The sequence below is a fragment of the Pongo pygmaeus genome, chromosome 2 (genome assembly GCF_028885625.2).
Source record: "Pongo pygmaeus isolate AG05252 chromosome 2, NHGRI_mPonPyg2-v2.0_pri, whole genome shotgun sequence".
Taxonomy (NCBI): Eukaryota; Metazoa; Chordata; class Mammalia; order Primates; family Hominidae; genus Pongo; species Pongo pygmaeus.
This window is the reverse complement of record NC_085930.1, coordinates 115,586,411-115,607,843: the sequence shown is the minus strand read 5'-3', so window position 1 is coordinate 115,607,843 and position 21,433 is coordinate 115,586,411. Positions and strand designations below refer to the sequence as shown.

The following is a 21,433-nucleotide window of genomic DNA, read 5'->3' as shown; positions in this document are numbered from 1 at the left end:
AAAAACCACTGTCTGTCAACAGGAGAATGGACATTTAAAAAGTGTGACATATTTAAATGAGCACATACCATTGTATTCTTGGAGGAACATGCTAGAGGTTTCAAAGGTATTAGTAGTATTCCTTTTTTTTCTTCTTCATTCTCCCTCCGCTCCCCCACTTCCCTCCTTCTCTCTCTTTCTTTCTAATGGAAAACTTCTCACATATATAAAAACAGAAAGAATAGTATAATAAACCCCCACATACTCTTTCCTCCCTTCAGTAATTGTCAACTCACTGCAAGAACTGTTTCATCCATATCCCCTATCTCCTTCTCCTCACTCCTTCCCAAATTATTTTCAAATAAAATATTCATTTTCCTGCTGGGCACGGTGGCTCACACCTGTAATCCCAGCACTTTGGGAGGCTGAGGCAGGCAAATCACGAGGTCAGGAGTTCGAGATCAGCCTGGCCAATATGGTGAAACCCCGTCTCTACTAAAAATACAAAAATTAGCCGGGTGTGGTGGTGCTCGCCTGTAGTCCCAGCTACTTAGGAGGCTGAGGCAGAAGAATCACTTGAATCCTGGAGGCAGAGGTTGCAGTGAATGAATATATATATATATATTCATTTTCTTAAGCTGGCTGGTGATAATATTTTGTTTCTAAAGTTGTGTGGAGGTAGTACATAGATGTTGTTTTATTATTCGTTAAACTATATATATCTTTAAACTGTATATATGTTTTATACTCATTTTTGCGTATATTTGGTGTTTCATTGTAAAAACATTTAAATGCTCATTTAAATCTCTATGGATAGTCTTGAATTATCCTCCAAAAAGACTGTGTCATTTTATACTTCTGTCTACAGTGTGTGAGACTAGCCATTACCCCACACTCTCACCATGACAAATGTTGTTGGACTTTGTATACTTGACCATCTGACAGTTGTTCGAATGTCCTCTCCTGTGATAACAAATACAGGTCTAGGTATGAGTCTTTGCACCGGTCCTTCAGGGCACTTTGCGGGCATTAGATGTGAAGGCTAAGTCTGCCTGCAGCTCAGGGGAAGGGCTTTCTATTAAGTCTTTACTTATTTCCTTTCCTTTTCTGTCTCTGTTCTTTCTCCTGAAAGGACCTTGTATTAACAGAATGTTTACAGTAGCAGGTGATAGAAACACAGACATTATTATCAACTTAGGCAAAAAAGAGGAAGCATTGGTTCATGTAACTGGGCATTCCCACTTTGCTGAATCCAAGGGCCCAACTCTTTTCCCTTTGTCTGGTCTTCTGCTTTCTCTCTTTCTCTACCCTATTTACCCCTTCTCTACCTCCATCCCAACCCCAACCCATCTGCTGCTTTTTTTTTTGTGGGCCTTTCTCTCCGCTACTGACAAGGGCCCTTTGCACTCACCCTTGGGGAGAGGCCACTTAAAGCTCCAGGCTCACACACTCCCACCTTAACAACCTCTGAAAGCGAATCTGGCTCTTTCCAGAGATAGGCCCTGATTGCTCTTGTGTGGGTCATGTACCCGCCCCTTCCCCGGCTGGGTGACAGGGAGGATCTATCTCTAGAAGAGGCAATCATGTTTTGAAATTTCAAGCTTTGTTGTTCTTGCGTCTTTCCTTTTCTATAGTAATCTGTTATAGTCTTATCAATGCAGCAGCCTCTCAGATTCCCCCAAGAAAAGGAATTTCTGTTTTCCCAGATGCTGGAGTTCTTCTCCTTTACTTTTTGAGTTTTCTTCTGCTTCTAGTAATCTTTACCTGTCCAGTCCTGTTTTTGAATGGAGGAGGAAGTTGATTTGCATAAGGAGCTGGTGGTGTAAGATTCTTCTGAGTAAAAGGGGGTAGATGTGGAGAGCACCCCTATTCTAAGGGGTGAAGTACATGTGAGTCACCACCCTCAGAGCACACAGCTAGCCTGAATCCGTCAGAGAAAGGGACCTTTGGGGAAAACAGCCCTAAACAAACGGTGGAGAAAACTCACACTGGCCAGCTACACAAATCAATCTGTGCCTTCATTCATAAATAAGAATGAAGGAATAGCATCTTTCTGGTTGTTTCTTCCTCGTGACAGTTGAGAGGTCCAGTGTTACTGCAGGCTCTGCCCTGGCCTCTCTCCAGCATGACACCCACAGTCTTCAGTGGGGGCAAATACTGTGGCAGCCCAGTCTTTTTCTTAATTTTCAATTTTAATTTTTATTATTTGTACAAATTTATGGGGTACATGTGCAATTTTGTTACGTGCGTAGATTATATAGTGGTCAAGTCAGGGCTTTAGGGTATCCATTACCCAAATAGCGTACATTGTACTCATGAACTAATTTTTCATCACCCATTTCCCTCCTACGCCCTCATCCTTCCGAGTCTCCGTTGTCTATCATTCCAATCTCTATGTCCATATGTACACATTTTTACCACCCACTTGAGTGAGATCATGTGATATTTGACTTCTGTGCCTGGGGCAGCCCACTCTTCCATGTGTTGCTCTGAGCTCTGGGGCTGGAGCCCTGACCTGGCTAAGCCAGTCGATCTTCCGCAGTGCTTTGCTGAGCTCCCCCGCCCTTTGATGCCCTCATTCCATTGGTAAGTATTGCATTGCACGTAACCTGTGCAGGGATTTCAAGCAGCAGTTTTGTTCTCCTCTGTTTTATCAGTTAACCTGATCACATTCTTTCTTTCTCCTATTTTCTTTTCCTTGTTTACATAACATTTTATTTGCTTTATTATCTTTTACTTCAAAATTTTCACAAATAGGGCATTTGCTAGATATTACATTTCTTTGCATTCACCATTTGTCTGTTTGGCACAAAGCTAGCTTTCTGCCTCTGTCAGCTTTGAATGTGCCTTCCTCACTAAGCTTAATCATTTGTAGCTTAATCATTTTGATTTAAAGTGAGATACGTACGACTCTTCTTTTCACTTGAAGACTTAGAGGCTATTGTAGGGTTATTGGTCTAATTTCAATATTGTTGTGTCTCAAGAAATACAGAGGCCTGAGGAGAGGGAGAGAGACGGGAATGACCAGTAAGTAGAGCAGTCAAAACGCACACAGCATTTACCAGTTGAGCCCATTGTCTTATATGGTTGCTATTTATGGCACCCCAAAACAATTACAGTAGTAACATCAAAGATCACTAATCACAGGTTACCATAACAGCTATAACAAAAAAGTTTGCAAGACATGACACGGAGACATGAAATGAGGACATGCAATTGGAAAAATGACATTGATAGGCTTGCTCAATGCAGTGTTGTCACAAACCTTCAATTTGTAAAAATCACAGTATCTGTGAAGTACAGTAAAGCAGAGCATAATAACATGAGGTATGTTTGTAACTGAATTTCTTATATAGGTCAATTTAGACTTTTTTTTCTTGGCCAGGCACAGTGGCTCATGCCTGTAATCCCAGCACTTTGGGAGGCTGAGGTGGGCGGATCACCTAAGGTCAGGATTTCGAGACCAGGCTAGCCAACATGGTGAAACCCCATTTCTACTAAAAATACAAAAATTAGCCAGGTGTCTTGGTGCACGCCTGTAATCCCAGCTACTCGGGAGGCTGAGGCATGAGAATAGCTTGAACCTGGGAGGCAGAGGCTGCAGTGAGCCGAGATTGTGCCACTGCCCTCCAGCCTGGGCAACAGAGCAAGACTCTGTATGCCACACCCCCACCCCCACAAAAAAAAGATTTTTTTTTTTTTACTCAGTTTTGGTAGTTTGCATCACTCTAGGAATTTAGGAATTTGTCCATTTTATCTGTTATGTAATTTGTTGGTACACAGTTGTTAGTGGTGTTCTCTGATAATTATTTTTATTTCTGTATGATCAGTAGTGATGTCCCCACTTTCATTCCTGATTTCTCTAATTTGAGTCGAGCAAATTTTTCTTGGTCTAGTCTAGCTAAAGGTTTATCAATGTTGTTAATATTTTAAAAGAACCAGCTTTTGCTTTTGTTGATTTTCTGTAATGTTTTTCTATTTTCTATTTCATTTATCTCTGCTTTCTAGTCTTTATTATTTCTGTCCTTCCACTTGCTTTGGGTTTAGTTTTCTCTTCTCTTTCTAGTTTCTTAAGGTGAAAGCTGAGGTTTTTGATTTGCAATCTTTCTTTTTTGTTTGTTTGTTTACAGAAAATTGTATTTACAAATATAAATTTTCCTCTAACCACTGCCTTAGTTGCATCCTATAACTTTTCAAATATCATGTTTTCATTTTCATTGATATAAAAGTATTTTCTAATTTTTCTTGTGGTTTCTTTTTTGACTTGTTTATTAATGTGTTATTTAATTTGCACATATTTTGTTTCACAAATTTCTTTCTGTTGTTGATTTCTAATTTGATTCTATTGTTGTTGGAGAACCCACTTTATATAATTATAGTCCTTTAAAACTTATTGAGGCTTGTTTTATGGGCTATTCTGGAGAATATTCCTTGTGCACTCGAGAAAAATAATGTATTCTGTTGTTATTGTGTAGAGTGTTGCCTGTTCTGTTTGGTTTATAATGTTATTTAAATCTTCTATTTCAATGTTTATCTTCTGGTTAGTTGTTTTTCCATTATTAAAAATGGGCTGTTGAAGTCTCCAACCATTATTGTTGAATTGTTGATCTCTCCTTCAATTCTGTCAGTTTTTGCTTCATGTATTTTGTGGTGCTGTTGTTAGATACACACATGTTTATAATTGTTATATCTTTCTAATTGATCTTTTTATAATTATAAAATATCCTTCCTTGTCTCTAATAACCATTTTTGTCTTAAAGCCTATTTTATCTAACATTCATGTATCTCCTGGAGCTCTCTTTTGGGTACTGTTTGCGTGATACATATTTTTCCATCCTTTTTCTTTGAAACTATTTGTGTCTTTGAATCTAAAGTGTCTCTTGTAAACAGCATATACTTGGATCATTTTTTTAAAATCTATTTTGCTAATCTCTGCCTTTTGATTGGATTGTTTAATCCCTTTATATTTAATGTAAATACTGATAAAGTAGAACTTACATCTCCCATTTTGCTATTTGTTTTCTGTATGTATTTTGTGTTTTTGTTCCTGCATTCCTCCATTATTGCCTTCTTCTTTGTTAGACAGGTATTTTCTAGTATGCCATTTTAATTTCCATGTTTCTTTTACTTTTTAAAAAGTTATTTTCTTACTGGTTGTCCAGGGCTTTATAGTATATCTTAATTTCAAAACAGTCTGGTTTAGATTAACACCAACTTAATTTCAGTAGTCTGAAATGTTACTGTAATATAGCTCAGCTCTATTCTCTCCCCTTCCTTTGTACTATTATTGTCATACAAATTACATATTTATACATTATAGGCTTATCAAGACAGTTTTACAGTTATTGGTTTATATAGTTGCCCTTTAAATCAGATAGAAAAGTAAGCAAAAATACATTTATTCTGTCTTTTGTATTTACATATGAATTTACCTTGATATGGTTGTATCAGTCAAGGCTTAATATTTATTTCTTAATAACCTATTAAGACATTTATTACAAAGAATCAGCTTACACAACTATAGGGACTAGCTAGGCAAGCGTAAAATCTGCAGGGCAGGTTTTCAGGAAGGGCATGCTGGCATTTTTGGGGATAAGATGAAGTTGTTGTAAACACATGGAATTTCTTTGTCTGGGTAACCCCATTTCTGCTTTTAAGACCTTTTAGTGGCCAGGCACGGTAGCTCACCTTTGTAATCCCAGCACTTTGGGAGGCCAAGGTGGAAGGATCACTTGAGGTCAGGAGTTTGAGACCAACCTGGCCAACACAGTGAAACCTCGTCTCCACTAAAAATACAAAAACTTGCCTGGCATGGTGGCACATGCCTGTAGTCCCAGCTACTCGGGAGGCTGAGGCGGTAGAATTGCTTGAACCCGGGAGGCAGAGGTTGCAGTGAGCCAAGATAGTACCACTACACCCCAGCCTGGGTGACAGAGTGAGACTCTGTCTCAAAAAAAAAAAAAAAAAAGACCTTTCAACGAATTGAATCAGGCCCATCTAGATTATCTAGGATAATCTCCTTTACTTAAACTTAACTGATTATGAACATTAATCATACCTACAAAATACCTTCAGCCGTTCAGACATGTAAAGAGCTTGCCCATCAAGCTCCTGCTCTCACAACAAGAAAAGACTGAACAAACTGAAACAGTGATTTTTCTTAGATCTATCAGAGAGTTGAGGTTGCAGGACAAGTGGCCACCCCAAAAGCTGGAGATATAGGCAAATACTGAGAATACAGATCAGTTTACCTGAAGCAGAAGAACACTTAAATGGTAGTTTCAACAAATTCCTGGTGGCTGAGTATAGGCTAGCTTAAGAGTTTAAAAATCCTGGGGGCTCAGTAGGTTCTCATGGTGAAAACTGGAAAAAAAATTCTCTCTTGTTGAGCCAGGGTGGGATGGGGAGGGGAAGTAGCCATTCTGAAATATGCCCAGAGGAAAAGCGAAATAAGCCACTTTGAAATAAGCCCGAAGTGTTCTTGCAACAATTTCTCTTACACCCAAGATTTCTACTTTTTGAGCAATTATGAATGGTACTATATTTTAAATTTCGGTTTCCACATGTTCGTTGTTAGTGTATAAAAATGTGATTCATTTTTGTATATTGATCTTATATCCTGAAACTTTGCCGAACCCACTCATTAGTTCTAGAGTTTCTAAAAATATAGATACCTTGGGATTTTCTACATAGACTGCATGTCATCTAGAAATCGGGACAGCTTTACTTCTTCTTTTCTGATCAGTATGCCTTTTGTTTCCTTGTGTTCCAGCTACCTTCCTGTGTATGCTGAGGTACAGAAGCCCCATGTGTACCTACAGAGCAGCCAGGTGGAGGTTAGAAATCTCTACCTGGGTGTGCCCACGAAGACAACCATCACACTTATCAATGGCACGCTCCTGCCCACCCAGTTCCACTGGGGCAAGGTGAGTGAGCCCACAGCACCAGGCAGCAGTCTGCAGCCCTCAGCAACAGATGCCCCTCAGCAACAGATGCCCCTCATGTAGAGGGGGGCATTGTCCCCCAAAATCCTCGCAGAACAGAAATACTCAGCCTCCTTCCCACAGCCTGTCCCTTGCTCATAGTGTGCATAAAAGCTCCTCAAAGGAGCAGCATATCTGGTCCAGCTTTTTCTTGCCCTGCCTCTAGGGAATTCCAGTTCCCTGCCCAAGAAGGAGTTTCTGGTGAACACAGCTAGAGCCTCCTAGCCAGCATAGCCCATGACTGGCCCAGGTAGCTGTTGGAGCCCAGTTGTGGTGCTGCTCCTGCCTGTGGCTGACTGGGGAGCTCTGAGTGTCGTGGGACATAAGGCCACATCCATGTGCACCAGAAGCATCTGCCCTCTGCTCCCCATCCCTCGGGGCCTTCAAGGGCAGTTTCTTTAGTCCAGACAACCTCCCAACAAGTGGTAAAGTCCATCTAGGGTTGAGGAGGAGAGGAGAAGGGACCCGTGGTTTATCCCCAGAAGTGAGCACCCAGCCCTGTCGGTTTTGCTGTGGGCCCCAGTCTGCCAGTCTCCAGCATTGCATGCAGCAGTGCTGAGCACTCTCTGGATACTGGTCCATTCTGGGAGCCCAGTAAGTGACAACAGGCTCACTCATGTGTCTGCCAGCTCCTGGGGCACCAGGCAGATTTCTGCATGGTGACAGTCTCCCCGAGACATGGCCTGCTGGGCCCGAGCGAGGAGTGCCAGCTCAAGTTGGAGTTGACTGCTCATACTCAGGTGAGTAAGGCAATGTAGGGCCTGAGTGACTGGGAAGGCACCTTGCCAACCATATGTATCTGTGCCACCAGGGAGGCCCTACCTTAGACCACACTGCTGGTTCTTGTGGGTGGGGAAGAGATTTCTTGCATTTGGGTCTGGGGTCCCCATTCCTGCTGGGTCTGCTCCCTAGGGACACATAGTCAGAGAGCCTGGAGCAGGCCTGGATGTGCCCTGAGACCCACTGGCATGCCTGGCCTTTGGCATGAGCTTTTGTCCTCCCCAGGCCATTCTCTGTGGCCGCAGGTGGGCCCAGCTTTCCGATTTGCCCAGACATCCAGAGCAGAGCTGTTGCTCACAGCAGGCACTGTGCCAGGTACTACTTGGGGAGGCTAACTGGTACCTAGGTTTCCCCCTGGAGTGGCCCAGAGGAAGGCCATCAGGGCGGAATATGCTCAGTCCTAGGGCCGTTGCTAGCTATCCCTTTGTGGTTCTTGTGGGAAAACCTCCTTGCAGAGACTTGCAGACTCAGGTCTCAGTTCCCACTGGCAAATATGGGGATGGTCGGCCTGAGCTCTGGGACGACAGACAGGCAGGCCCAGGTGTGGAACAGATCTTGCTCAGGGAGGGTTTGATTTCTAGGGTAGCAGCTTCATCAGAGGAAGTGTGCAGCTTCTCCAGAGGCCTTCTCTGAGGGGTCTCCCTTCACATGGGCATGCCCAGATATTTGGGGCAGACTCAGACAGCCATAAGCCCTGAGGAAAGGGCCAGGCCTCCTGGGGCCGAGGGTGGGCCGACTGGCTGGGCTCACTCGAGGGACTGGAGATGATCCTGGCCAGAGGTCAAGGCCTTCGTGTTGAACCCTCCACAGCAATCCCCTGTGCTGCGGAAGACCATCTGGGCTCGTCTTCAGAGTCCCCAGCCCTGGTCTGACCCCTGGATGGGCTTTCTTATAGGAAGAGCTGACCCATCTGGCCCTCCCTTGTCACGTGTCAGGCATGAAGAAGCCACTGGTTCTAGGCATTTCTGGGAAGCCCCAGGGACTGCAAGTGGCCATTGCCATCTCTAAGGAGAGCTCTGATTGCAGGTGAGCCCAGGGTTGGGGGTCTGGGGGTGGCAGTGGCCTGAGGAATGAGGCAGCCACGCCCGGGACCAGCCCAGCACCGTGGTGTCAGTCTGCGCCCATCCAATTCCTGCAGCCAAGAAAACACCACAGTGTTATTGCGGCCACTCACCACTCCTGTGGGGACAGCTCCCTTTATCCCGTCCTTGCCCTCCGTGTGGTCTCCCCACACACACTTGGAGGCATATGGTGTCCAGGCAGGCAGGAGATGGCAGGGGACAGGGCTGTAGGTACCCTGGGCTTGCCCACATGTGGCCCAGCAACTGGGAGCCATGCCAGCCTGCCCCTGGCCAGGGACAGTTTGTGCAGAGTTTGAAGCCTCTCTCAGCATCATGGGTGGGCAGGAAAGGTGGGTCTGTGGTTGGCAGCTCAATGGAACAGGAGTCCAAGGATGAAGCCTGGTGTCTGGGCAGCTTCTCCACGCCCACCCAAGATGGCTTTCTGGGCAGGGCCAAGGGTGGCGTGTTACATAGTACCAATGGGCACAGGACAGTGTTTTCAGCACAGAGCAGTGGCCAGGCCACCCAAAGGAGCTCCGCCTGGACTTCGGCTCAATGGTGCCACTGAGGACCCGTGTGAATCGCCAGCTTATTCTCACCAATCGCTCCCCAGTACAGACCCCTTTCTCCCTCAAGTTTGAGTACTTCGGGAGCCCCCAAAACAGCCTGAGCAAAAAGACCAGCCTGTAAGTCTTGCTTCTTTCACTTCTCAGGGCAGATGAAGCTGGATGGGGTGTACCCTGTTGAGCCTTAGGTGGCCAGTGGCCCAGTGGCTGGTCGGTGTGAGAGATGGGAGTGTGTGTTTTTACAGGTAGACATGGGGACAGGCAGAGAGGAAATGGCTCCTGCTGTCCACCTCTCGGGCCCTGAGTGGGCCTGTGGGAGAGGCTGGGATTGTGGCCCCTTCTCCTCAGCCTGGCCTGCTGGAGTGGAGGCTTCTGATGGACCAGGCAGATGAGCCTGTAGTGAGGGAGAGGTTACTGTAGACAGAAGGAACTGTGCAGGCCAAGGGGTGGGAGGAATAATTCAGGAGCAGGGAGTCTTCAGGGACCACTGATAGCGTGCCTGGGCTGACATGTGGAGACTGAGATGGGGTGCCCCATAGATCAGACAGTGATCAGCAAAGCTACTATGTGTAAGGACAGAGGCAAGATCTAGAGTGCTGCTTATACATACACAGATACACACACACACACACACACACATACACACGTACATATACACACACATGCATATACACATACATATACACATGCATACACACATGCATATACACATATACATACACATGCATACAGACACAAATATACACACATACACATATGTATACACATATATACACATGCACACACATATACACATAAACATACACACATACACATGCACATACATACATGCTCATATACACACACACACCCACACATACACATAGGTGTGCCAGAACCAGCTAGCACTGGTTCAGGAGAACTGATTGTTAAACATTCAGGAATTTTGCAAATCTCTAACTTGAAATCAAACATTATAATTTAGGACTTTTTTTTTCTGGAATCTCCACTGTGTGGACACCTCACCACCTAATCTAGTGAAGCAAGAGGGCCCAACTTAGAAACCACGGCTATGGGTGGAAGGGGAGCCATGAACAGTTTGTAAGGCATTAACTTTCTATTGTGGAAAGCTAGTGTGTACCCAATGCTGGACAGATGTCAGCAGGAAAAACTGGAAATGGGCCTGTTGCAGAATTCTGGGCTAGAGATGGGGAGTCTGGGCTGGGTTTGTGTCCAGGAGTAACCATGGCACAGAGCCTGTGGGCAGGGAGTCCTGCTTCAGAGCCCGCCTGGGTTTCTGGGGAGGTAATCCCTGCAGCCGGCAGGTGGCCCACAGCTGGGGATGTTTGAATGGTAGGGGTACAGTGGGAGCAAAGACCAGAGAAGGAGGTAAAGGAAAGAACTGACCAGCTCTCCCCTAGGAAGAGCAGGCAGGGCCACCTTCCTCTGCTGGGCACCTGGTAGAATGCTGGTTGCTCTAGAACCTGGCTCAGGTCTTGGGACAGGCTTGTCTGACTTGATACTATTTCTGTGTCTCCACTTGTAAAGTCCCGACATGGCTCCTGCCCTGCTAAAGACAGTGCGGATGCAAGAGCACCTGGCCAAGCGAGAGCAGCTGGGTAAGCGCCACCAGGGTGGGGCTTCGGGGCCCAGGCCACGGCCAGAGCCATGGCCTTCTGTGGATGTGGGCCGGCAGCTGCCAGGGAGTGGGACCAGGACCAGAGATTGCTCTCAGATGGCCAAGGCGCTCCACCTGACAATGCCTCTTCCTGTTGAGGCCACTTCCCTTCTAGAGCACAGGCTCATGCACAGGGCCTGGGCTCCATTTGGGATGGGAGTGGCTCATGAGGGAGGGCTCCCATGGGGACCCGGCCTCTCAGGGAGTAGAGAGGCTGACCACGCAGGACCCTGAGTAGCTTGCCCCTGGATTCTGGGCTCCCAGGAGGAGGGCACATATAGACTGACCAAGGAGAGGCTGGAGGGTGGCTTGTCGGGGACAGTGCTTTGCTCACACCCGAGGGTTTGGACCTCACTCCCAACCCCAGGCCCGTGAATCCCCCACAGTCGTGGTTCTTTCCCAGATTTTATGGAGAGCATGCTATCCCACGGGAAAGGAGCTGCTTTCTTCCCTCACATTTCCCAGGGCATGCTGGGGCCCTACCAGCAGCTGTGCATTGACATCACAGGCTGTGCCAACATGTGGGGCGAGTACTGGGACAACCTCATCTGCACGGTAAGGGCACACAGGAGGGCAGTGGCCTGGGGGGTGGAGAGTCTGCCCAGCCCTCACCTTCAGCCTCTCTCCCCTCCAACACCTGGCCCTCAGACCCTCAAACCTCACCAGGTTGAAACGCAATGCCCACCGAGCTTGGGATGGGCATTCGTGTCTGAGGCAGCCTCTGGGGTTCTGGCTGAGGCATTTCAGGCAGGAGGGGTCCTCATAAGCAGTAGAACTTTCCACACCTTTTCCCAGGAGGTGCAGGGCTGGGGCCATATCGAGGAGGGAAGAGGAGACAGTAGGCTGCTACCTGGGTCAGGACCCAAGACCTGGAGTAGGGAGTGTGGAGTGGAGGGACAGTAGCAGCCTCCCAGAGCCACGTCTTTGCCCCGCCCTCGGTGGGGCTCACCCAGGGGTCCATTTAATTGCTCCAGCACTCAGCGTAAATGGAGCATCTACTGTGTGTGGGTTCCTGTGTGGGCCACTGTAGTGTGGAGGATACAGGGATGAATAAGGTAACCAGCAAGGCACCCCTAGTTTAGTCTGGAGGGATGAAACATGCATACGTTATCCTACCGTTAAGTTGTTAAACAGAAGATTTTCATGAACTATTTAGTAAACTGAACAGATTAATTGTAGTAGATATTTGCTTTAAATTGTGTGTGTTATGTATGACAAAGAATTGATCATGTTAATATAAAAAGGGATCTTAAATAACAGGAAGCTGGGGAAAAGTATCCCAAGTGGGCAAGGTTTGAATAAACAACTCCGAGAAAGACAAATACAGACGGCCAATAAACATATTAAAATCTGTCACCACCACTGATAATTAAAGAAATGCAAAAGAGCCACAAAATACTGGTTTTGACACATTAGCAAGGTTTAAAGTTGTTGGTGAAGATACAGGGGAAAGGGTGCTTTGAGCCCCCTTCTCCATGTCTGTCAGTAGAGGAGTGGATACAGACATTGGGCCACATCCCTAAGGGAATTCTGCACAGCTTGTTATATGATGCTGTAAACTCTTTATTAGTAAAAATTAATACTATATTGTTGGCTGGGTGCCGTGGTTCATGCCTGTAATCCCAGCACTTTGGGAGGCTGAGGTGGGTGGATGTCTTGAGCTCGGGAGTTTGAGAGCAGCCTGGGCAACATGGCAAAACCCCTTCTCTACAAAAAATACAGAAATTAGCTGGGCGTGCTGGCATATGTCTCTGGTCCCAGCTATTCAGGAGGCTGAGGTGGGAGGATCGCTTGTGCCCAGGAGTTAGAGGTTGCAGTCAGCTGAGATCATGCCACTGCACTCCAGCCTGAGCGATGGAGCAAGACTCTGTCTCAATAATAATAATAATAACAATAATCCTATATTGTTAAAAGAAGAGATTATTAAAGGCATGTGCAGCATGCTCCCCATTTATATCTGGGTCTTCACGGAAGAAGTGTAGACACTTGTACGCTGAAATGCTAACAGTAAGTCATGCCGCAGAGGTAGGATTGGAGGTGATTATCACACTCTTATATTTTCTAAAAATAAGATTTATTACTTTTGATTAGCAGAGAAAAGTAATAAAGTTCTTTGCATTTAAGAGACAGAAATTTGATCAAAGGGACGGACTACCAGAGGCCGAAGAGCCTCAGGCTTGCCAGGTGCAGTGGCTCACACTTGTAGATCCAACACTTTAGAAGGCTGAGGCAGGAAGATTGCTTGAGGCCAGTAGTTTGAGACCAGCCTAAGCAACATAGTAAGACCCTGTGTCTACTAAAAAAAAAAAAAAAAGTCCTCAGGCTGGGAGCTTTGTGCAGGCTGCCTGGCTGGGAGGGAGAGTGGAGATGGCGGGAAGTGGGAGAGAAGACAGAGTGGTACACAGTGAGGCTGGGACCAAACTGTGGGGTCCCTGGGCTAGCTGGACAAGTGGAGGCCCTGCCCAGAGGGGATGTGGTGGCAACCAGTGACAGGAGTGACAAAGGGCTGGGGTGTGTTTGCAGGTGGGAGACCTGCCGCCGGAAGTCATCCCAGTGCACATGGCAGTGGTGGGCTGCCCTATCAGCTCCCTGAGGACCACCTCCTACACTACTGACCAGGGCCAGAAGGAACCAGCCATCAGGTGCTCCATGCTCAGCCTGAGCCTCTGCTCCCTGGTAGCCCCTGAAACCCTCCGGCCTCCGGGCTGGGCTGCCCACGTTGGCTTGTTATTCTCCAGCTGGCCTAGGGCCATTGGTGCCACCTACAAGAAGGTTCCAGGCCAGGGTTTTCCTGGGGGAAGGTGGCCTCAGGGGACGTGGCCACCACCTGGACATCTCTGAGGGATTTTGTGGGGCAGAAGTGGTGAGTAGTCAGTGTGGTCCGAGGTCAGCACCAGCCCTGGGGCCCCTGGCACAGTTGAACTGGAATCAGCATAGTCTGCTCAGGGCAGGTGGGTGGATTGCCAGGGCACAGGGCAGCCCCAGAGCCCAGCTCACCTGGTGCCGCCTGGGGAAGGCCCCAGCCCCGGGTCTCATTAATTCTCGAGTGAGGCCAGACCACTGTGGTATTTCCCCCTGCCTGAGCCCCCAGTCCCAGCCCTGCTCCCTACCTGCAAGGTGTATGCTGGCTGTGGCTGTACTGAATCCAGTCTGTCTGCCTCCAGGTTCGGCACCCAGGTCTCCGGAGGAGACACAGTTACCCGAACCCTTCGCCTGAATAACTCCAGCCCCTGTGGTAAGACACGCATGAGAGAAATCACGGCTTTTGCCACAGGCTGTGCCTTGTGGTGAGCCAGGCTGGGAGGGAAGGTGGGAGGGAAGCCAGTGGCCCATGAACAGGACCCAGGTGTCCAGGGGGCCTGTGGTTATGGAAGTGTGGATGGGCCCACGGATGCCCTGCTCTCATCAGGGTTGCTGTGTGGAGGAACAGACAACAAGAGGGGATCCCTTTCTCATTCCTCCAGCCGGCAGGACCTGAGCTGCCTGAGAGCTGCTGGGGATACAGCGGGGACAGGACAGCAGGGTTTCTGCCGAGGGGCTTCCCTCCTGATGGGTGGGACAGATGTGACTGTGGGCTGCAGTGTGTGGAGTGTGTGGCCTACAACTGAAGGAAAGGCTGGAGTGCTGGGGGAACGTGTTGAGGGGCCAGGCTCCCCTGTGGAGGGGGGGCAGAGTGTAGGCTGAGTCTAAGAGGAAGGGTAAGCCGACGTGGGCCAGGGGAGCATGTGGGGGCAAAGAGTGCTCTGGGCCTGAGGAAGGGTTAGGAGAGGAAGCTGGTGACACTGAAGAGGGGGCCCTGGCCACGCCGGCCCCTGAGGAGAGCTGCAAGCAGGACTGAAGGCAGGAGGGGAGGGGAAGATGAGTTCAATGCAGGCAGAAGTCTAGGTTTGGGACAGGACTTTGGGGACTTCTCAGTTTGAGGGCTTCTGGGAGATGAGGTGGGGCCACCGGCTGGGTGTGGGAAGGCAGATGGAGGTGTCGGAGGAGGGCAGGGACGGCTTGACATTGTCATGGTGCAGGCTGGAGAGCAATGGGGAGCCCCAGCTTAGGTTGGGGACAGATTGATGGGAGTGGCAATCTGTTCAGCTAGGGGACTTCCCCCAGTGGTACTCAGAGGGACGGCACAGTTCAGTTCTTTCAGGGTTAGGTGTTGCCAGGTGGGTGCAAAGGGAGATACAAGGATGCTGGCAAGACAGAGATGGACATGGCGGCCCCCTAAGACTAATCTGCCTGGGGAAGGACGTGAAAGCTGACATAGGCTGATGGATAGATGGGGAGAAGGAAGGGCATGTGGGGGTTAGAGAGCCCAGCCTGCCCACAAACAGGCCAGAAGGAGAAGCAGCTGTGGGGAGAGAGCAGAGCACCTGCATTCAGGCACCTGGACATGGAGATCTGATCTTGTGACCATGAGGACTTCAGGTGATAGAGCCAGACGGCATAAGCCTGTAAAGCCTTTTTTTAAATTTTAAATGAGAATTGCCTGGAAGTGGCATTAGAGAGGCAGAGAGGCACCCCCTCCACCTGGGTATGGGAGAATGGGTCATCTCTGTCTGGGGGTATGAGGAGGAGGGGGCCCCGGGGGGTTGTCTGCTCCTCCCTTATTCCTCACCCTGCCCCCACATCTGCCCCAGACATCCGCCTGGATTGGGAGACCTATGTTCCAGAAGACAAGGAAGACCGGCTGGTGGAGCTGCTGGTGTTTTACGGGCCACCTTTCCCGCTGCGGGACCAAGCCGGGAATGAGCTTGTGTGCCCTGATACCCCTGAGGGTGCCTGCCTCCTCTGGTCCCCAAGCCCCTCCAGTTCATCAGAATTCAGCCATGAAACTGACTCATCAGTGAGCAGGGTTGGAGGGGCGGGGCAGGCTGGCCACTGAGGGCCACTGAGGTGTGGCCAGTAGGCTAGTTGAACCTCAGTGACTGCGTGAACCTCAGTGACTCCTTGGTGACAGGTTGAGGGCAGCTCCAGTGCCAGCAATAGGGTGGCACAGAAGCTCATCTCAGTCATCCTGCAGGCACATGAGGGGGTGCCCTCCAGCCACCTGTACTGTATCAGCCCCAAGCAGGTGGTGAGTTGGGGTATGGGCTGGGAGCTGTCTGCATTGGCCGGCCAGTGGGCATGGGACAGTGCTAAGGCTGCTGTGTCTATGCCAGGTGGTCCCTGCTGGGGGCAGCAGCACCATCTACATCTCCTTCACCCCCATGGTGCTCGGCCCTGAGATCCTGCACAAGGTGGAGTGTACTGGCTACGCCCTGGGTTTCATGAGCTTGGACAGCAAGGTGAGCTCTTCCGGCCTGGGGTGGGGGCGGCAGCCTCTGCTCCCTCCTGGGTAGCATGCTGCCTGCTCAGCCCGGGGATAAGCTGTGATCAGACTTGGGCTCCGTAGGTGGAAAGGGAGATTCCAGGGAAGAGGCATCGCCTGCAGGACTTTGCGGTGGGACCCCTGAAACTGGACCTGCATAGCTACGTGAGGCCTGCACAGTGAGTCAGCTGGGGTGCCCCATCTCCTTTCATCCCCATGGGGTGCACCCTCACCAGGCACTGGTGGAGCCAGGCAGGGTTCTCAAAGCAAAACGACGGGCATGGGTGGAGAAGTCAGCAGAAGAGCCCAGGGAAAGGCTGGCCCGAGGCTGGATGAGCAGAGTGGGGGCAGCCAGAAGGCCCTAGGTGCCTGGCTTGCCCCAACAATGCCTATTGCTGGGCAGGCTAAGTGTGGAGCTGGACTACGGCGGCAGTATGGAATTCCAGTGCCAGGCCAGTGACCTCATTCCCGAGCAGCCCTGCTCTGGGGTGAGTGTGCTGCCACCCTCTGGCCCTGCCAGCTTACCTGGACCTCAGATGTCTCTGTGTGCCCTTCTGGGACTCAGGCCTTATAGTCTGAGTCCGAATCCCCTCCCCCAGCACTCCCAGCCCTCCCCTAGAGCCATGGGGTTGAGGAGAGAGACAAGATGCATTCCCTGCCTCCCACCTCTGCGCTGCCCAGGTGCTGAGTGAGCTGGTGACCACCCACCACCTGAAGCTGACCAACACTACAGAGATCCCACACTACTTCCGGCTCATGGTCTCCAGGCCCTTCTCCGTTTCTCAAGACGGGGCGAGCCGGGACCACAGAGCTCCTGGCCCTGGTCAGAAGCAGGAGTGTGAGGAGGAGACAGCCTCAGCGGACAAGCAGCTGGTGCTCCAAGCACAGGAGAACATGCTGGTCAGTGGGGGAGTCTGCAGCCCTTGCCTCGATGGCCCACCCTCACATGCGTACAGACAGCACCCCTGCATGCCACCCTCACGTGCTTGTACCCAGATGCAAACTGCATGCCTGACCCTGCCATACCCTGCATGAACACTCGGGGGTGCACTCCTACCAGAAACACCACATTCAGCACCTCTGCACAAGTGGCTGACATGGGCATGGCCACACCAGATGTTGTGTTCACATACATGCGTGCACGTGTTCCATAAATGTCCCCAGACTTCCCTTTCCCTCTTAGTCCCCACTGCTGAGATGCTGGCGGAGGCTGATGCATTCCTGTGAGCACCTCCCCTTCCCACACAGACTCTGTCCTCCTGTGCAAGCTCAGGGTTTGTGTCCCAGCTCAGGTGAGCCCATGGGGTTGCCGTAATTGGAAGACACTCCAGGTTCTAACGTAAATTTTCCTCTTCTGACTTATTCTTAGTGACAATTGGATCCTGGATTTTCAGAGTTGGTTAGGTAGGGGAAGGTCTTGGGAATGTCGGGACCTCAGTGGAAACCATCAACTTCCTCTGGTTTCTGAGGCAACTGGAATGAGGCTGAGTGTGCGCACACCCACATCTGCACAGTGGGCTTCCAGGGTGTGCAGAGGCAGGCTGAGGGTAGACAGCCTCGCCCTGTCTTCTATTTCCCCTCCTGCTTCAGAGGCCCTCTTTCTTCTTCTCCTTGGAGGGCTTCCCTTTATACTGTGCTCCCTTGAGCTCTGCCAGGTCCTAGCCTCACTCTGCACATTTCTGGGTTGTCTCATCCATTTCCAGAGCCTCAGTGAACAGCCATATTCTTTCTATCCAATGTATACTCCACTGTGTAGCGAGGGCCTGCTGTGTACTAGATGCTGTGCTAGGTGATGGAACTCCCCGAGGACCTCATCACGGAGGTCAGGGACACACACGGATCTGCAAAAGACAGAATGGCACCCTTGACCCACTTTGCATTTGCTCCCTTCAACGAGCTAAATGGAGGGGAAGGCCCAGAGCACAGCCAGAGGTTCCATTCCACCAGAGCTTCCAAGGAGACATGGCGGTTAGCCACCAGGCATTTAAAAGTCCTTGGCAGCTCTGGGGAAGCCCAAAGGTTCCAGAAAAAGGACATCACATAATTAATGGTGCTGCATCTCACCCTCCATGTGCTAACAATGCTCAGGTTTCTGGCTCCTGGCCAGAATTATCTCCCAGGCTCTAGAGCCAAACTCAACCTGTCCAAAGTGAACTCCCCATCCCCTCCCCACCTTGTCCTGCCCCACATCTGTGCCTCCTTTTTGTGGTGGCATTTTGTTTCAGCAAATACCACCCCCAGCCCCCTTGCTCATGCCCAGAGCTCTGGCACCCCTTGTCCTAGACCCATCTCTGACCAAGCCACTAAGCCCTGCGGATGCCCCCTCCTAAAGTTCTCCCAACACTATTCTCTTTTCTTCATCCCTACACCCATATCTTGGTTTAGGACAGCAGTTTCTAAGCGTGGCAATAGATCAGTGGCCTTTTTTTTTAGATTGGGTCTTGCTGTGTCACCCAGGCTGGAGTGCAGTGGCATTATCATGGTTCACTGAAGTCTCGACTGCCTGGGGGTTCAAGCAATCCTCTCACCTCGGCCTCCCAAGTAGCTGGGACCATAGGCACATGCCACCATGCCCAGCTATTATTTGCAGAGATAAGGTCTCATTATATTGCCCAGGCTGGTCTTGAACTCCTGGGCTCAAGCGATCCTCCCAACTCAGCCTCCCAAAGTGCTGGGATTACAGATGTAAGCCACTGCTCCCAGCAAATTAGGTCCCTTGACAAAGCTTGTTAAGGCAGCAGCTCCCAGACCCCACCTCCAGAGATGTGAAGGTCTGGGTGAGGCCCAAGAATTTGTATTTTTAACAAGTGCCTCAGTTGATTCTGAGAAGCTTGTACCAAGGACCTGTGCTGGGAGCCAGGAGTCCAAGCTTCATCCTGTCCAGCCTCAGTTACAGCCTCAGCCCCTGGTCTGGCATCATCACACTCATGTGTGGTCTGCAGCCCACCTCCCCACCAGGTCAGTGACCTGTCGGAGGCTCCTCACTGTCCTCAGCACACAGACCAAGTCCTTCCTCTGCCTCTGAGCCCAACTACAGCCCTGGGCATTTGAAGTGGTAAAGGGCAACTTGCTCATGTCCCTTCCCTTCTAGCCTCTGACCTCTGAGGGCAGACATGACTTGTCCCTGACACTAGCAGGGTGCTGGGCAGAGTAGGTGCTGGGCAGCGCTTGTGGAATGAAAGCACCAGGTTGGGGAGCTGCTGGGCTGTTGGCTGGGCAAGGCTGGGCCTGGGAGGAAAGGAGGATGGAGCTCCAGGTGGGGAAGTGGCCACCTGCCCTCTGCAGCCGGAGTTGACACCATGTCCACGTCTGCTCAGGTGAACGTGTCCTTCTCACTCTCCCTGGAGCTGCTCTCCTATCAGAAGCTCCGGGCCGACCAGACACTGCCTGGGGTGGACATTCAGCAGAGTGCGAGTGGAGAGAAAGAGATGGTGTTTACTCGGAACCTGCTCCTGGAGTACACCAACCAGACCACTCAGGCACGCCCCAGGCCCACCTACATGTGGAGGAGGGTGGAAGTGGGCTGGGCTTTGTTCTGCTGGGGCCAGAGGAGGAAAGACCTAGCAGGGCCCTCAGAAATAAGGAGCCCCTGCCTCTGTCCTGGGGCTCAGTCTCCCCTAGAAGAGGCCCTGTGTGCAGAGAGATGAGGGCCATCCAACCTCATCTGCCTCATGAGCCCAAAGCCAGGTAAGGGGCCAGAGTGTGGGAAATCACGGAAGGCTCCCTGCGGGAGGAAGTACATGAAGCCTGAACACCATTTAATCAAGGAAGGGAAACAAGTTGACAGCCAGGCCAAAAGAAAGGCCTGATGGGTGGGACAGAGCACCTGAGGCAGCTGCGAAGGACAGCCCTGGGGCTTGCCAGGCTTCAAGCACCAGGGAGAACACCATGGACCAGAAGGTCACCAGGCTGTAGTGTGGAGGCTAAGCAGGGGCTGCTGGTAAGGAGTGTGAAGGAGTGGCCTGGGGAGGACTCCAGAGAGGCCGGGGGCAGGAGGCTGAGCAGTGGAGCCGAGGCGCTCCAGCCTGGCACCTGGGCAGCTGCTGGGGCTGAGGCTGTGGGATGGCGCATGGCAGTGCCTGAGTGTGATGCAGGGGCTGCCAGGAGATAGAGGAGGGCACAGGTGGGGCCTGCGGCCAAGGGACACAGACAAATGGTCCACGGCTGAGAGGAGCTGAGGGCTGGGCCTCGGGGGCCACCACAGGAGGAGCGGTGAAGGAGGGCAGTCCAACCAGCCAGGGTGCAGGGACTGAAGCTTTATGAGTTAGTTAGGGAGGCAGGGATAGCGGGGGAATGGATGGCATCACCCTGGCCCTTTCCCTGTACAGACTCCCAGTAGCAGCCTGTGGCCTTTGAAGGTGGCGCCGGCCCCCTGCCAACTGCTGGGAGCTTCCCATTTTCTTCAGGAGCATCAGCACTTGGGGTCAGCAGGTTTCTCTGTGTCCCAGAGGCCCTGGCTCAGAGCCCACCCAGAATGGACAAGGTTGCCTGGTCTCCCACAGGTGGTGCCCCTGCGGGCTGTGGTGGCCGTGCCTGAGCTGCAGCTCTCCACCAGCTGGGTGGACTTTGGGACCTGCTTTGTGAGCCAGCAGCGAGTCCGAGAGGTCTACCTGATGAACCTGAGCGGCTGCCGAAGCTACTGGACTATGCTGATGGGTATGTCCTACCCTCCCACCTACCCACTCTTCCCCTACAGGGCTGTGCCAAGAGAAGACCCCCAGGAAGGGGCCCCTGTGCCCTGTCCCTGCATGCTGGCTCCCAGGGCAGGCACCACTTGGAATTTCTGCAGAGCAGCCAGTCCCCCAATCCCACATGATCTCAGGGTTGCCCTGCCCTGCAGTGCTGAGGAAGACCAGAGGTACAGGCCTGGGGGTGGGTGAAGTCTTCCTGTGGGAGTACATGGGGCTGCCTGCACTCATGTGTCTTCCCCTCCCTTTGGTGCAGGCCAGCAGGAGCCAGCCAAGACCACTGTGGCCTTCGGGGTCTCCCCAAACAGTGGGCTGCTAGAAGCACGATCCGCCAATGCACCCCCAACCTCCATCGCCTTGCAGGTTTTCTTCACTGCCAGGTGCAGCCCCTTCCAACTTCCCCAAACTGCCCACAGA

At 50.8% G+C, this 21,433-nt stretch overlaps 1 protein-coding gene across 4 annotated transcripts in view; it reads left to right on the top strand.

Annotated features, from left to right (window-relative positions):
* Nucleotides 1-21,433, top strand: part of DLEC1 (DLEC1 cilia and flagella associated protein) — a 76,313-nt gene that overhangs the window by 54,240 nt on the left and 640 nt on the right. The window contains exons 20-38 of one of the 4 annotated variants that reach the window (XM_063662025.1): nucleotides 6,752-6,905; nucleotides 7,592-7,702; nucleotides 7,968-8,057; nucleotides 8,638-8,768; nucleotides 9,298-9,489; nucleotides 10,897-10,967; nucleotides 11,430-11,581; nucleotides 13,550-13,668; nucleotides 14,191-14,261; nucleotides 15,658-15,863; nucleotides 15,978-16,094; nucleotides 16,180-16,305; nucleotides 16,413-16,507; nucleotides 16,732-16,816; nucleotides 17,010-17,228; nucleotides 19,646-19,807; nucleotides 20,831-20,984; nucleotides 21,169-21,186; nucleotides 21,273-21,396. In XM_063662025.1, coding sequence (XP_063518095.1) covers nucleotides 6,752-6,905; nucleotides 7,592-7,702; nucleotides 7,968-8,057; nucleotides 8,638-8,768; nucleotides 9,298-9,489; nucleotides 10,897-10,967; nucleotides 11,430-11,581; nucleotides 13,550-13,668; nucleotides 14,191-14,261; nucleotides 15,658-15,863; nucleotides 15,978-16,094; nucleotides 16,180-16,305; nucleotides 16,413-16,507; nucleotides 16,732-16,816; nucleotides 17,010-17,228; nucleotides 19,646-19,807; nucleotides 20,831-20,984; nucleotides 21,169-21,186; nucleotides 21,273-21,396 — 2,397 coding nt within the window. The remainder of the gene's footprint in view (nucleotides 1-6,751; nucleotides 6,906-7,591; nucleotides 7,703-7,967; nucleotides 8,058-8,637; nucleotides 8,769-9,297; nucleotides 9,490-10,896; nucleotides 10,968-11,429; nucleotides 11,582-13,549; nucleotides 13,669-14,190; nucleotides 14,262-15,657; nucleotides 15,864-15,977; nucleotides 16,095-16,179; nucleotides 16,306-16,412; nucleotides 16,508-16,731; nucleotides 16,817-17,009; nucleotides 17,229-19,645; nucleotides 19,808-20,830; nucleotides 20,985-21,168; nucleotides 21,187-21,272; nucleotides 21,397-21,433) is intronic. The other 3 variants (XM_054480682.2, XM_054480681.2, XM_054480683.2) reach the window with 3 other exon arrangements.